Source organism: Arachis ipaensis, chromosome B07 (assembly GCF_000816755.2).
Source record: "Arachis ipaensis cultivar K30076 chromosome B07, Araip1.1, whole genome shotgun sequence".
NCBI classification, from domain to species: domain Eukaryota; kingdom Viridiplantae; phylum Streptophyta; class Magnoliopsida; order Fabales; family Fabaceae; genus Arachis; species Arachis ipaensis.
The window spans coordinates 107,260,870-107,277,492 of NC_029791.2; the positions used below are offsets into that span (position 1 = coordinate 107,260,870).

General features: G+C 32.2%; 1 protein-coding gene across 1 annotated transcript; it reads right to left on the minus strand.

Moving 5' to 3' along the window:
• LOC107608038 (putative S-adenosyl-L-methionine-dependent methyltransferase MMAR_1068) lies at window positions 346-2,336 on the minus strand. Its single transcript, XM_016309930.2, has 2 exons — window positions 1,831-2,336; window positions 346-1,200 (listed from the first exon to the last, which is right to left on the minus strand). The coding sequence occupies exons 1-2, from the start codon at window positions 2,222-2,224 to the stop codon at window positions 548-550; spliced, it is 1,047 nt and encodes a 348-aa protein (XP_016165416.1). The 5' UTR covers window positions 2,225-2,336; the 3' UTR covers window positions 346-547.

The following is a 16,623-nucleotide window of genomic DNA, read 5'->3' on the forward strand; positions in this document are numbered from 1 at the left end:
AGATAATAATGTCATTCTTGCCGCCCAAACAGCCAAACTACTAGCCAGCTCACTATCCAAACTAGAGTTTGGGCATTATTTGTTTCTAAGACTTTCCTTTGTTCCCCATGTAATCTATTTGTCAGGCAAAAATATGTACAATAAGCACTCTATCAATATATATGGCTATGTTTTTATAATGCATTTGGTTTATTGCATCGTTTTTAAGAGAATGCATATGCTTTTTAAAATGTTTTACTCTTGATATAGTGTCCTCCAACAGATTTAGAAGTTCTTCAATAAGTCTATTCTTTAATAATTTAAGTTAGAGATGCCCTTGAATTTGATTATCAAATGACAAATGTATTAAAAAAAGCTTGAAAATAATTACTTTAAGGTTACTTGCCTTGTAGCAATATTACGACTGAACGAGTGAGATTACACGGGAGAACACCTATTAGAAGAATTTGCCATTAAAATGTGACATGTACTCCTCATGTGCTATATACTATACTATAAACAATGGGCCAGCATCAAGAAAAATAGAGGACATGATTTATATAATTAATCATGGGACACTCGTTGGAACATTAGGAGCAACATCTTGTTTAGGTGAACCAGAAGCTTCAACCAAGTACAAGCGACAGCATGGCGTTCCATCATCTGGATGGGTTTCTATTGACCTAGGCAACTTGCGAAGCTTGTTGAAAAGATTCAAAGGATCATTCAATAGTCCAAAATGGGCATCTGGGTCTCCAATTTGAGAAAGCTTTACATGAGTGAACCCAATGGAGGGCAAGAGTTGGTCTGGCCAGTCGCTATAAAACTGGAATGCGGAGTTAGACAATGTAGTTGATGGCTTATTCATGAAGTCTGCTAAAAGGACCGTGTGAGTTACACAACATTTGTTGGCCAAAATCCTTAACACTTGCATGGCCTGTGAATGGGTGAGGTAATACAGTAGACCTTCTAGAACCCATATCGTGTTCTTGTGTGGCAAAAAACCTGCAGTTCGAAGCTTCTCCAGCCAGTCATTTTCTCTTATGTCAGCAGCTACCCTTGTTAAGGATTTAGCCATTGACCGTACGTGTTCAAATTCATTTGTCGATTCCTTAGCTGCTTCTAAAATAGTGGCTTTTACTTGTAATACTCCTGGAAAATCAACCTCAAATACATCGCTGTCCTGTAAACAATTTAAACGGTATGCCCTTGTGTCCATTCCTACATAAGAGATTACAAGCTCATCTCAGCTATACTTTTAATTTGTCTGTTTTTGAAATTATACTTTTTAATCTATTTTCATTTTTAAGGGGGGCACAAAAGTTTAGGATATGTATTCCCTTGGCTAGTACGTAGTTATAGGAATGAGACTTAAATCAGTTAATATAGATATAGTTCTAATTGTTTCAACAGAATTTGGTTATTTAAAAAATAGGTCAGAGTTCAGTCTCCAGTCTTTAGGTGGCTATAAAAAAAACTTTATGCTTTGAGTACTAGTAAGTAAGAGTACGTACTCTCTTCAATACAACAAAAAATCTTTTTCGATCTTTCTGTTTTCTTTTCTTTGTTTTTTATTGCATAAATGTATATCTTAGTTTTATAATAGCTTTCTCAAGATTTGAGAGATTGTGCTTTAAATATCTTATAAAATGATATTTACTGCATGTTTAATTTATTCTTAAATATAATATCATTTACTAATTCATAAAGTAAAACTGATTAGCAAGTAATATCACTAGCTAAGATAAAGAGTGACACAATCAAATATATTTTAGACATAAAAATATCACTAGTTAAGATAATCTATTTAAAATGATGATGAAAATATCTAAATATGGGTTCAAGATAAACCTGCACCAAGGAGAACAACTTGTGATTCTCTGCCATTTGGTGAATTAAGGGCATCTTCCAATCTAGAATCAAACCAAAGAGTTCTAACAGCTAGAATAACTCCAGAAATTTCACGTGCATTGTTGAGTCTGTCTTTCTTCATCTTTTCATGAAGACTTCTCAAATAAGACTCCCCTGCCAGCAAATAAGCCAGTGGATCATGGATGACATGCTTCCACAGAGCCCTTCCTGCTGCTGTTTGACAAGCTGACCTTTGAAGGAAATTCCATTCTCTCTCAATGGTGGCGTGCACTTGCCGAACAGCTTCACTCTGTAACAACAAGTTTGGAAGTTTTAGCTCTTGCCATTCTGTATCATCATCATGCAAGTCATTGTTAGTAACTTCGTGTGACATGATCGTGTGTGTTTGTGTGTAGTACAAAAAATGAAAAAAAATGTATTAAGAGAGATTTTTTAAGAGGATAATGCAGGTTATTTATATAAAAGATTTTGGGCAAGAGATAAGGAAAAGAGAACCACACAGAACCAACGCTTGAGGGATACTTGAATCGTATCTAGCTTCGTGACCTTAATGAAAAGCGAGGTAACAATTCGGTCCACGACTACCACAATTGCAATTGCATAATCCTGACCCCTTCAATTTCCCTATCTTCGTTGTCTTTTTTTTCTAAGTTCTAATAAAGTGACATTCTGTGGTTCCCACTGCAAATGACTATCATATTCTTTAGTTGTGAATTAGTTAAAGTAACAGTTTTAAATTAATGCTTCGCTGTAGGTACTCCATTATTTTTTTTTTTCTTTTCGTCTTCCTTTTCAATCTCTCTTATAGGTGGATTTGCTCTTCACCGTAATATTTTTTGTATTTTAGAGTATATGTTGTTGCTAAATATTTAATAAACTATTTGAAAATGGATTCCTATAAAATTTGAGACTCTATATTATCAAAAAAAATGTAAAGATTCTAAAAATATTAATATTCTAGTGATTTTAACCGTTAATTTTAATTAATATACTCTCAACATATTATTAACTATTAGATCTAGACAATTTCTAAATTGAAATGACTTTGACATTTGTTTTAACAATATATGTATTTTAATACTTTTTTAAAATTTATATACTAATCCTCAAATACTAGTACTACCTAATAATCTATCTATTCTATTATATAAAAATCGGATTTCTGCACTTAATGATGGAATGATAGAACTGACATGGCATGCTCTGAAGAGTATTTTCCGATTTAATTATTTTAACTCATTCAATACAATTTATTACCATGACTTAATTATATCAGCTAATTGATTTGATTAGATATTTAAATATCAATATAATTTATTATAATATATATTACTTGATTAATTTTACTACATTAATTGTAATTTGTTATATTAGTTAATAAGTTTAAGCGGCGACCCTCTCGCCTCAGGATCCTTCTCCGCTGGTGAGCACCCCAGCCCTCGCAAACCTTCCATCGGCGCCGCTTCAAACAGCTCCCGTGGATCCCTCCGGATCCTCAGGCCGCCCGACCCGTCGTGGCCTCCAATGGAAAGAAAACCATACGCCGTTTCAGTTAGGAGGCCATCCTGGCCCAGCCCAACAACAGGCTCCTTCTCAATACTCATGTCCCTTACGGTCAGCCTCCCCCCTCCGTTCTTAGTTGGTGTTGGGCCAATTGAATGCGAGCCCATACTGTTACAATACTTCAACCGTGTCCCAGCTTCCCCTCCCCATACTTGCATGACTGTATTCTCCGGCTCCCCCTCATGAACTATCTCACATCCCTTCAAACCCGCTACTTCACCGTCCTTGGTACTAGCTGAATCTGGTACAACCGTATCCTTTTTGAATTTCAAAAAGGCAACGTCCACATCATTCAATAACACATCAGAGATTACTATTCTGTCCTCACCGTGCTCAGCCTCCGTAGGCCTACCAGTAACCAGTTCCGCCGCCGGGTCCCAACTACCTCCCGATTCCAAATTCTAAGATCCTTTGGTGTTAACTGTACTCCTCTCGTACTATCCCTGGAGTACTCACCTCTCACAGCCTCTCTGCCTCCCATTTCAGTTATTGGCTATCAGCTAGGGTTTCCATATGGTGTCTCGGTAAGCTTATCATCCCATGTAGTATTGATAATGATAATATTATTATATAGTATTATATACATTTTTCAATATTAGTATCGAAAATTGGAAAATTATTCCTTATGGCAATCACTCTTAGTGAAATAGTGTGTCCCTTATATAGTATTGATAATTGTTGTTTAATTTAAAATAATTGTATGTTGGTATCTTCAATTTATTTTTCAATAATGATCTAAATAGATAAATCTAATTGAATTGAATGATTATATAAAATATTTTATATTATTAAAATACTAAAATTAAATTCATTTTTCATAACAGAATTTTATTTTTTATTTTTTTTTGTTTTATCTGTGTTACTTTATTTAATTTTAAGTAGCATCGTATTTACAATTACTGCCAGTATGATATTTTATAAAATATGAAAATTAATTTTTTTCTAATTTAAATATCAATGTTTGAGTTAATTTTAAATTAACTTTTTTAAATTAACGTTATCTTTCATCTAGATCTTAATTAGTTTAAAATACAAAAATACTAATCTATCATTTTCTCTTTAAATAATAATAACTTTAATTTATTTACTGTCTTTTTTTCGTTTTATATTTTGTTTAGCAAAGATAATATATGGATTAGGATAGAGTTAAAAAACACTCTATGTGATGCATGTTTAGCACTGATAAATTTATATGAAATAGAAGAGAAGAAAATAGAAAGCTAAAGATCACCAAGTTAAATGGTGTAAACAGATTTATTGAAGCTAAGTGTCTGTGTGTTCTCATATCTCATCTCATTTTTCAAAGTTCAAACCAATGTTCTAAAAATCGGACCGGACCGGCCGGTCGAACCGGTTAAACCGGGAATTGGCAGGGAAAACGGTCCGGTCCAGCATGCAAAACCGCAAAATCAAAAACCGCTCAAGAACCGCTGAACCGGCCGGTTACCGGCAGGTCGGACCGGACCGGAACCCGGCCGGTTTGCATAAAACGACCTCGTTTCCTTCCTTAAAAGAGAAAAACTTGCACGCGTTATCTCCCATTCCCCCTTCTCCAACTCCTTCCTTCAGCAAACCCTAGCCTCCACCAAAGAAAGCAAACCTAGTCTCCACCAATAGTTGTCGCCGTCTGTCGGAGTGAGAGACTGCTACCTCCGTCCATCGCACTCAAGAACTTCCGTCTTCGTGCTCTCGGGCCTCTCGCCGTTCTCCTCTGTGCTCGGCTGCTCGCGCCTCCCTCCGCCAGTGAGTGCTCGAGCTGTGCGTGTTGGTTGCTGCTCGATTCTGCCTCCCAGTCTCACTCGAGTCTCGTCTCAGTCACTGGCATCTCGTGGTTCGTCTGTCTCGTTGCCGGCGGCAGAAGCAACTCGTGGGGTTGTCTCTTGCTTCTTCGCCTTCCGTGGGGTGGTCGCCGACTCGCCGTCGACCGTTGATGAGTCCCTGCACCATCGCTTCCCTGTTCTCTCTTTTCAGATTTCCCTTCTCCCTGTATTCTTGCATGTTGCTGAATTGCTAATCAAATTTGCCTTGTTGCTAATCTAAATGTTGCTGTAAATCGGGACTTTACTTGGATTTGTTAAATTTGTTGCTGTAACTTGAATTTGTTGCCGAATTTGTTGCTTCCCAGTCACAGAATCAGAACAGAATACTCAGTCAGTGCTTGGTTGATTGGTTTTGCTCACTGATTGTATTTGATGATAAATTTTAAATTGATAACTTTTAAATTTTAAATTTGCACTGCGTGTTACTGATTCACTGTTGCTTCAGTACTTTTTGTTGTTGTTAATCATTGTGATGAGCTTTATTAAAATTGGGTTGAAAACTGTTGAATCTTTTTTCATTTTTAATTGTTCTTAACTTCTGTAATTATTTAGTTGGATAACTGATATAATTATTGAGTTCAAGAGATTGAGTTTTTGATTTGCAAGGTGATTTTTGGTTGATTTTTTATTTAATTTGATAATGGTGTTTATGATTGGGGTTATCTGGTTTTCATTCTTTTTGAATTTGAAAATTCCTCCTACTTCAAACTGCTTATGCTGCTTTTCACTATTTCTGGTGTGTAACTTGTATACTTCTGCATGATTCTCTTTTGATTCCACACAAAGTTGATGAAAAAATTTGATTTTGTTATCTGGGGTAATCTTATTCTGTTTCTATCTATGTTTTCTTGCTAATGGAACATTCTAGTCTAGTTGTTTAGTGATCAGAATGTTATTCCTTCTTAGCTTCATGGAATGAAAGAGAAACTACATTGCATCCTCAGAGCAGAAGAATCAAAAACCATTAATTAATTTATATATTATTCATTTTAGTTTTATGATTCTATCAATTTGGTTGTGTACTTATTCTTCTTATTCAGCATAGGAATTTAGCTGTGTACTTATTCTTCTACATTGGCATGTTCATCTTCACTTTGCAATAACAAAAAGCTTCTCATTTGATGATCTATTAACTACCTCATTTTCTCGTACCATTCCTTTTGTTATGGCTTTAGCTGAAGAAATTGGAGGGGCTGGATGAGGAGACATTGATGCCTCAAAAGACATCTTGAGGTTTTGATGATTGATAACTCTTTATGTTGACATTTAATATTTAATATTTCTTTATACTATTTAACTTGAGTTTGTATATTAATAAGATTATATGAATTTGATTGATGACATTAAATGTAGTTTTTTAAATTTGAAAACTATTTTAATATTTATATTATACTATAATTATATTTTAGGATGTTTATTTATAATTTATTTATTATTTTATTTTAAAGCAGTTTTTCCGGTTGAACCACTGGTTAGACCGGTTGGACCAGTAAACCAGTGAACCAGTAGCTAGAGTGGTTTGATGACCGGTTCGGTTTTCCGAACCTTGGTTCAAACACATTTTGAATGTACGAATTTTAATTATATTTGTTTTTTTCCTCTTCAATAAATACTACCATCTCTTCCTATTTTTGTTATAGGCTCGTCTTTTATTTAAAAAACACAAAAAATATGTAAAAAGAAAAATCAAAGAAATTAAAACTGTTATTATATTTTAAAAAATTAAATGCTCTTTTAATTAAATATCTGTGTAATTCTTATCTAGATATAAATTATATTTTAATATATTGAGTGGTAAATATAAAAAAATATATAATAGGTAAGTTAAAATAACGAATAATGAGATATCTATCTATTCTATTATATAAAAATAGAATTTTTGCACTTAACGATAAAGTTGACATGACATACTTCTTAGAATGTTTCCTGATTTATTTCTTTTAACTCATTAAATACAATTCATTACGGTAGATTAATTATATCAACTAATTGATTTGATTAGATATTTAAGTATCACACAATTTAATATTATGTATATCAATTAATTAAATATAATTGTTAGAGTATAATTAGGATCAATTAGTATTATTCAACATATCTGAATATTTATTATAGGATATCACATCTTTATTATTTCGATTCTCTTATCACTTATAAATACCCTTCTATATTGTATCATTCTACACAAATTGAATACTCACAAATCTTTTTTCTATTGCTCCATCTCCCCTTTCTAACATGGTATCAGAACTATGGTATCCTCCTTGAGTAGGATAAATTGATTTTCTTCTAGTGAAATCACCGTACTTTTCATATTTTTCTTCCGTGTCATTTTTTTCCTTCTCTTTTGTCAATACTTTAATGCTTTTCTGACCCCGCCGATTAGCTCATCCAACTACTTACTTATTCTCATGGAGAAATCATATATTTTTTGTCACCTTCCGATAGTTTAATTTGTCATCTCTTCGCGTTTTGTTACTTTTCAATAGTTTTCTGACAATTCGCCATCTTTTCAGCAGTTTTTCGGCAGTTGGCCACTCTTGTGACAGTTCTGTCTGCGTTCTCTTTTGCCAGTTCCATCTGTGTTTTCTTCCGGCAATTTCGTCTATGCTTCTTTTCGACAGTTCCGTCTGTATTTTATTGTGGCAGTTCTGTCTGCGCTTCCTTTATTTAGGCAGTTCCGTCTGCACATGTTCTTTTAGTTTATGTATTTTTTTTATTTAGTTGTTTCAAATAAGTTTCAAACTCAAGTTGTCACTTGAGTTTGAGGGGGATGTTAGAGTATAATTATGATCAATTAGATCAATTTAGTTGTTTCAAATAAGTTTCAAACTCAAGTTGTCACTTGAGTTTGAGGGGGGGATGTTAGAGTATAATTATGATCAATTAGATCAATTAGCATTATTTAACATATCTGAATATTTATTATAGGATATTACATCTTTATTATTTTGATTCTCTTAGCAACTATAAATACCCTTCTATATTGTATCATTCTACATAACTTGAATAGACACAAACCTTTTTTCTACTGCTCTCTCTTACCCTTTCTAATAATAATAAATACAATTTAATTTAGTTAGAAGTTTATTATTTTATAGTCTTCTATAAAATAATCTTTTTATCACTTTGGATATTTTAACTCTTTTTTCTTTTTTTCCTCTTTACATGTAATTTTTGTGCGTTAACTTTGTTTATTTAATGATGAAATATACTCATGTTAATTCTATCATATAATAGTTTGTTTTTCTCCTATGTATTTTGATTTGTATAATTATTATTGATCTTACTATTTTCGATCTTGCTGTTTTTGTTTTCTTGAATTGTTCTTTATTTTTTTATGACTTGATAAGTTTTTTTTTAAAAAAAAAAGCAACGAAAAGAAAAAAAGATGGCCAAAGACGAAGGTTAGAAGCCTAAAGCAGCAACATCATTCCTCAGTATTATTATTATTAATAGAAACTTTATTATTTCTTTTCCAACATTCTTTAATACAAGCTTCGTTTCTTTTTCTTAATTATTATTAATAATTTTATTTTTTTCTTCTCTAATTATAAATCTCCTTATAATAATTTTTTGATAGGATATTTTTTTGGTCTAATAAATTTTTTTCTCTATTTTTTGTCAAAAATAATTTATATTAGAAAAAAAAGATACAAATTAAATTTTAAATTCAAATTTAAATAAGATATGCAAAGGATAACTATCTTTTATTTGATTTTTTATAATTTTTTCCTGATTTTGTTAATTAATTATGATTATAATAATTCATCATAAATTTGTGTTTTGTAGAAAAAATTTATCAATCATAAAATACAGAAGACTTAATCTAAAATTTTAAAAAATATTGATTAATCACAAAATAAAAAAGTATAAATTGTGCTCTAATTATATTGTAAAATACAAATTGGGACTATTTAAAATTAGTTTTTTACCATTAATGTTAACTTCAATCATAATAAGGTAAAAAGTAAAAATTGTATATAATAATTTAATTTTATTATTTATACTACCAAAATTATTCTTTAATGTGAAATTACTTAATTTGCGATTATAATTAATATAAAAGATCATCCATGTTAAATCATTAAAAAAAATAACTAAGAGCGCGGAAGCGTCTCTTCATTCGAGAATATGATTGAGATCAGAGAGTTTGGCTCTTGTGATTCTTTGATCTTTATTAATCAAAACCTTCTGTATTTTTGATAGGGCTGAATCACAATTTTACTGTGGAAAAAGTGCTACGAAGGCGAGTTTGATATGTTGGAGACTAAAATCCTGAAATCATTATTTATATTTGAGTGTGACACTCATTAAACCCTAAAACTCAAATAAAATAGTATCCATGATTTTAATCTCATTTATCCAAATCAAAAGTAATAATGACTTATTTAATTCAACATTTATGACAATAAATGAGATCAGCATAAGACATTTAATGTGAAATTACTTAATTTGTGATTATAATTAATATATGTATGTCCATAAATATATTAAGAAATAATAATTTTCTAACAATCTTCTACTTGGGTTATAAATATATATTTTTCTGAGATAATCACATCTTATAAATTTTATGCACAAATCTGAATGTTATTTCTCTTATTACTTTAATAATCTGGTCTATCTCATATATTAGTTATGAAATTATCAAAATTTTTATCATATTAGTGTCACAACAAAACCACGATGATTCCATACTAAAATACTCAACCACATAGATCAAATTTGGATGAGAAAATTCAGAAATTACATGCAAAAATGATCTCATGCATGTCTATTTTCAACTTGAATAAAAATTCTATTTTATTCGGTGACAGACTCAGATGAAACTGCAACGGCGACGTCCGAGCTCATAGCGACGGTGACTAAGTGATGAGTCTGTGGAAGAAGAAGAGAAGAACTTAACAGACTCACAATGAAAGAGAGAGAGAGAGAGAGAGAGAGAGAGAGAGAGAGAGAGTGATGACATGAGCTGTGAACAGTGACGGACCCAGAAAAATTTAGTAATAGGGGCAAAATATAAGAAAATTTAGGTATAGATATTTTTTTTGCTTCCCATGATACACAACAAGTTAAGGACTAATCTGTCATGAATTTGAATTCCATTTAAGAATCTATGATTGACCAACAACGAGTTGCTATACATACAAGACGAAATTTGAACCCTCAATACTTACTTAAGCGGACGACTAAGTTGATCACTTGACCAATCCAAATTGGTTTAGATATATTCAAAATTTAAAATTAGAACTATCTAATACATATTGATAAGAACTAGAAATATACACACAATTATTATTATAATATTTAAAATAATAAAAATATAATTTCATACACATAGTATAATATTTATAAAGATTTTTTTTTTATTTTTAACATGACTAAATATTATTTTTTTATATATAATTTTAAACAATTATTTTACTTTTTATTATCTCATATTTAATACATAAAATACAAAAAAATTATTTATATTTTATTTTGAGACAAATATAATATAATAAGTGGTATATATGTATATAAGTATTAATTTTAAAAAAAAAATTTGTGGGGGTAAATGCCCCATCTATATTAAACGTGGGTCCATTCCTGGCTATGAAGGAAGATGGGAGTTGTGAAGGGGTAGGCGGCAATGGACTCAGCAACAACGATGACGGGAGCTATGCGATTTTTTGTGAAGAAGCCGAGAAGAAGAAGATTTTGGTTGAGGATGACTGAGTTTATCTTGCATGGCTATAGAGTATAGACTGAAGCTATGAATCACTGAATCTGTGATGTGAGGCAAATTCTAATTTCTAAAAAGTGTTTATGTATATATTTAGGGCAGGTACACCATAAACCCGACCATGCCCTATCCTGAACAAAATCTGCCCTGACTCGGGTCAAGTTATTACCCTCTCCATCCCGGTATAGACGGGTCGGGTACCCACGTATTCGGAAACTCCTGCCAAGTCTAATCATGTATACTCCATTTATTAAAGGTTTATCGCTAGTAAATGAATTGTTATATACACAAGGCGAGATTCTAATTCCTAATAGTTGTTTAAGCGAACGAGTGAGATGATCACTTAACAAACTCAAATTAATTAAGACAAATATTAATTATTTTTAATATTAAAAATTCTGAGAGTTTGATTTTAATTATAACTTTGTAAAATATTTATAATAATAATTACTATATATATTATTTAATTTTTTAATAATTTTTTTATATAATTTTATGTATTATCCCGTACAGGGTACGGAAACATACACTGCTTTATAAGAAAATGTTAAACAATATAAAAATTATTATTACGATTTTAAAATAGGACAAAAATAATGAAAAAATCCATAAACATAATAGATAATTAAATATGAAATCTCTCATTTTATCTAACAATCATAGTTATTAGAACTGAATCGGTGATCGAACCAGTCACGTTATTGAATCGCTGAATCATTGGTTCAACCGGTGAGTTACTGTTCGAACTGGTTAATCCGGTATAATTAAATAATGAGTAAAGTATCGTTTTTGTCCCCAACGTTTGGGGTAAGTCTCAAAATTGTCCCTAATATTTCAATCGTCCTATTTAAGTCCCCAACGTTTCAAAATTGACTCAATGTTGTCCTATCGTTAGGGATCCGTTAATAAAATTGACGACGGGACAAAATTGAGACGATTTTAAAACGTTAGGGACTTAAACAGGACGAAAACGTTGGTGAAAAAAACGATACATAGAAATAAATTTTAATTTTATTCTTCAATAATATCAATTTTTTACTGTACATAGTATTCAATTATTTTTAATCACATTTACACTTAATCACATTACTTTAATTTTAAATAAATTTATTTTTTTTTACTTTACACTTAAAGTAATGTAATTTCTTTATAAATAAATAAATTTTACACTTTCATTCTAAATAAATAATGTAATGTGATTAGAATGAAAATGTAAAATTAAAAAAATATAAGTAATGTGATTAAGTAATGAAAGTAAAATTGCATTATTTATTTAGAATAAAAGTATAAAATTTATTTATTTATAAAAAAATTCATTATTTTAAGAATAAAATTATAAAAATATTAATTTATTTAGAATGAAAGTAATGTGATTAACTGTAATTTAAAAAATAATCGAATATTATGTATAGTAAAAATTAATATTATTGAAGGATAAAATTAAAATTTTATTTCTATGTATCGTTTTTGTCCCCAACGTTTTCATCCTATTTAAGTCCCTAACGTTTCGAAATCGTCTCAATTTTGTCTCTCCGTCAATTCTGTTAACGGATCCCTAACGGTAGGACAACATTGAGTCAATTTTAAAACGTTAGGGACTTAAATAGGACGATTGAAACGTTAGGGACAACTTTGGGACTTACCCTAAACGTTGGGAACAAAAATGATACTTTACTCTTAAATAATTATATAAAATTTAATCATCTTTTCTTTATTATAAGCACTTTTATGTTGTTTTTATAAAAATAATTATCATTTTCAAATTTTAAAACTTTATTAATTAGTTTATATTTATCATATTATTATAGGTGAAAACTCGCATACAGTTATTTTTATGTGAAGTTGATATTTAAGAACGGTTAGATGATTTGACAAGTTTGACTAAATATCATCTAACGATTTTCAATTATTAACTTCATACGAAGACAAATTGAATGTGTGTCTTTACCTATTATTATATACTACAAGTATTTATTGAAAAAATAATATTAATAGATATCATATAATCATGAAAAGAAAAAATAAATTGTGATTAATAAAATTTAATCAAAATACAGAAATAAAGTCCTAACTCTCCTGTAACCTCTATGAGGAACAAAATAATCAAGTTTCTTGGAGAGTAAGCTAAGTAAAAAGTACATATATACATAAATTGATAAACCAAAACATCCCAGGGACTACTCCGCTTCAAGAAATCCAGACGCCTAGAGAGGAGCCTCTCGACCTGCATCTGAAAACAACAACACATTATGGGGTGAGAACCGGAGGTTCTCAGCATGGTAAAGGTGCCACGCGTATAATAAATAAGGTCCTGGGAATGCCAGAGGCAATTCTAGAACTCCATCATACAATTATAGAACTTAATTTCTAAGCAGAAGCTATAAAAAGGGGTAGGTGATCTAAGCATTCCTAAACTTACTCACTTTTAAACCTAACATAAACACCAAACCATTCCACCCTTCCTCCGCTCCTCCATCATCCATGATTTAACAGAGACAAACAACCAAACAAATTCACGCACAAGTAGGAAACAGATAGTGCAAATAACAAGTATAACAATTAGCAAGATATATGTTCAATTAGGCAATCCCAAGTAATGCACAGCAGACAAACAAAAAAAGATGCATATGATGTATGCCTGTCCTATGGCTGATGAGGCTCATCTGTCGGTTATCCAGCCAACTCGACAAGTCCGAAAACCTTAGACTGTCCCCCGTTGCGCATCCCCATGAGTCTATGCATATATTTCACATAAATTCATCATTTAATCATTCATTCATATATCACTCAATGGGGGTTATCCATACCCGAAAATTTATACGTGTCCGGTCACCCTTATGACGTAGGGTCAACAGAGTATCGAGATTCAACCTGAAACACGTAGTGGCAAGCCACGGTTCTGTTACCCAGGGAAGCTCGTATCTCAGATAACATCATTCATAAGCCAATTCATGTTCATAATCATTATTTAATCATTCATCAAGCCATGGAATTATAACTTCTTTTAATATCCATTTTTTTTCTTAAAAATCCTCATGTTTTCCCTTTTCTTCATTCCCAAGTTACCCTATTTTTCTAACTTCACCTAACTACTGGACTTAGTACTCTACTTTATGTTTAAAAGGATGAAAATAGAGGTTTAGAAGTGAAAATATGGTTTAAAAACACAAAAATCCAGTTTTGCAGCAAGCAAAGGCCATGCGTGCGTGTGGGCCACGCGTACGCGTAGGTGAGAACAGCATGTCATGCGTACCCGTGGTCATGCATGTTGGCTTATAACACGCACGTTTGGGCTACTCGTGCGTGCGCGTAGATGTACGTTTTTCCAAAAAAATAACAGAATGTCCAGAAAGCTGCAAAACCAGAATTTAACCACCTGCATACACATTTTTCACACCCAACTTCCGTCGTCCATAACTTTCTCTATAAAATTCTGTTTTTCACAAAATTTATATCATTCAAAAGCTTGCAAAACCATCTTTCATTTGAAACAAACTGCATTACCATCCAAAATTTGAGGAGCAAGTTATAGACTACCAAGGTACATCAAAAACCACTTTTTACTAAAACATGCCAAACCCCATTTTTCACAAAATTCACTCATCAACATCCACAAAACCTGCTCATATACAACATATCAAGTCCCATCTTATTATCACCAACCACTAGCACATTAATACTCATACCATTTCATAAAATCCATACAATAACTCCAATATTCACCATTCCAACCACAAGCTACAACTTAAAAAAAATTCTTTAACTTACTTCTTTAATTCATTAACAACAACCCATAAATCATCATTAACCAATCAACAAGCCATAACCACAAAATCTCATCAACATATACCAACAACATCATCAACTCACCATTATTAATTCTAATAACACATATTCATTAACACCAATAACTCATTCTCATTAATTCCAACATAAGCTCAATCATCAATTTGCCCATTAACATCACACAACTAATCATTCAAAGTATTTAACCATTTCAACTTATCCTATAGTTTTCTAGCCTAAGTTTTCACACAACCTTAAATATTAAACGCGCGAAACCAAAATCAAACCTTGGCCGATCGCTATATTTAGTCCAAGGCAGCCACACTAGCTATACATACAGCCCCCACAAGCTTGAGAAATCAACCACAATCTTAGCACCAATCACCACCAAGCTTCCAAATGCCCACTATTCAATTCCAATGCATATATATATATATATACTTAATTCACACCTAATACACATATATATTCTAAATTCAGATTTTACATGATAGAATCAAAATTGACTAGGGTTTAGGTGCTCCTTACTGTACCCGTACGCACAGCAACTCAAACCCAATGAGTTCGGTAAGCTAAATCGAACCTAGAACACCAAATTTGGCAAAATCTCATTACAAGGCTCAATTTCAAGAATCAAAAAGGGGGTGGAGATTCTAAAATAGAATTAGGGCTTACCGGTAAAATTGATCTAACAGAAATGTAGAGCTCAATGCGCTGGACGTGTGGCCACGAACGGTGCGGCGATCAGAGCTCGAACGGAGAAGTTACGGCGTTTGGAAATTGAAACAAGGGTTTTGTACCCTTCTCTTCTTCTCCCTGCGTCTAGTGCTGCTTCTGTTGTGTTCTTAGAGAAGAAAATGAGCTTTAGCTCATTTATATGTTGGGCCGGTTGGGCCCACCTGCCCGATTTGGGCCCGATTCAACCGGTTCGGCCCGTTTGGTCCAATCTTAGGCCGATTTCTTCGAAATTAGTGTCAAAATTCTCGTTTTGATGAGCTCTATCCTATTTTGATATTAGATTTGTATTTTTAATTTTTCTAATTAAAATTCAATTTATTAACTAATTATTTACTAATTTTAGCGGGGTTTACATCCTACCCACCTAATTAGAAATTTTGCCCTCAAAATTCAGATTCAGTTGTCTGAAAAGAGGTGTGGGTAGTCTTTCAGCATATTCAAAGTTTCTTGAAGCTGACCCCGTTACTCAAAACATCCATCTTCTTTCATTTAAACTGGCTTAGGTTGTAAGACATGAATTTGTTTTAGAAGTGTGTTTCAGAAGTTACGAGGTATGGAGTACGTCGAATAGGTTTGGAAGGTACGGCAGAAAATCGTTTGGCACGCCACTAACCATCAATGCTCTCCAAAACTCGAAATGGGCTAACTTGGTGGGGTTTAACTACTTAGTTTTTGATTGCTCATCCGATTCTAGTTTGTTGAAGTAATCTTCAGAAATAGGTATCCTCTTCCTTCCAACTTGAGAAGTCTTCCTCTTAGATCTGCCTAACTTTTTTGTCGGCTTTCATAGTGAGAATCCTAACTCAAATTTGCGTAATTTTTTCTCCGTTATCTCGGCTATCCAATTCAGAAACTAAGACGTTCGATGTTCCAGTTTCTGATTAATACAAAGATGTTTAGCGTACTGTGAAGTCTCACCTTCTCCCTGATATATAGTCTCGTTAATATTCCCAATGAGTAGTTTTCTCTAATGGACAAAACGGACTTGATCACTTGATCCACGATTTTCTAACAGCATCACCTTTTGTCCTAGACCTCGGCAATCTATTACGAAATTGATAGCTATTCTCTTTTACCTTTAATGAAAAACCATCGACGGTTGTAGCATTTCGAATGGCTTATGGTGGTCTCTCTTTT

Coding starts and splice junctions, on each gene's coding strand:
- LOC107608038 (XM_016309930.2), bottom strand. CDS start 2,224: ATGTCACACGAAGTTACTAACAATGACTTGCATGATGATGATACAGAA. Junction 1,201..1,830: donor AGTTGTTCTCCTTGGTGCAG/GTTTATCTTGAA, acceptor TCTCTTATGTAG/GAATGGACACAAGGGCATAC.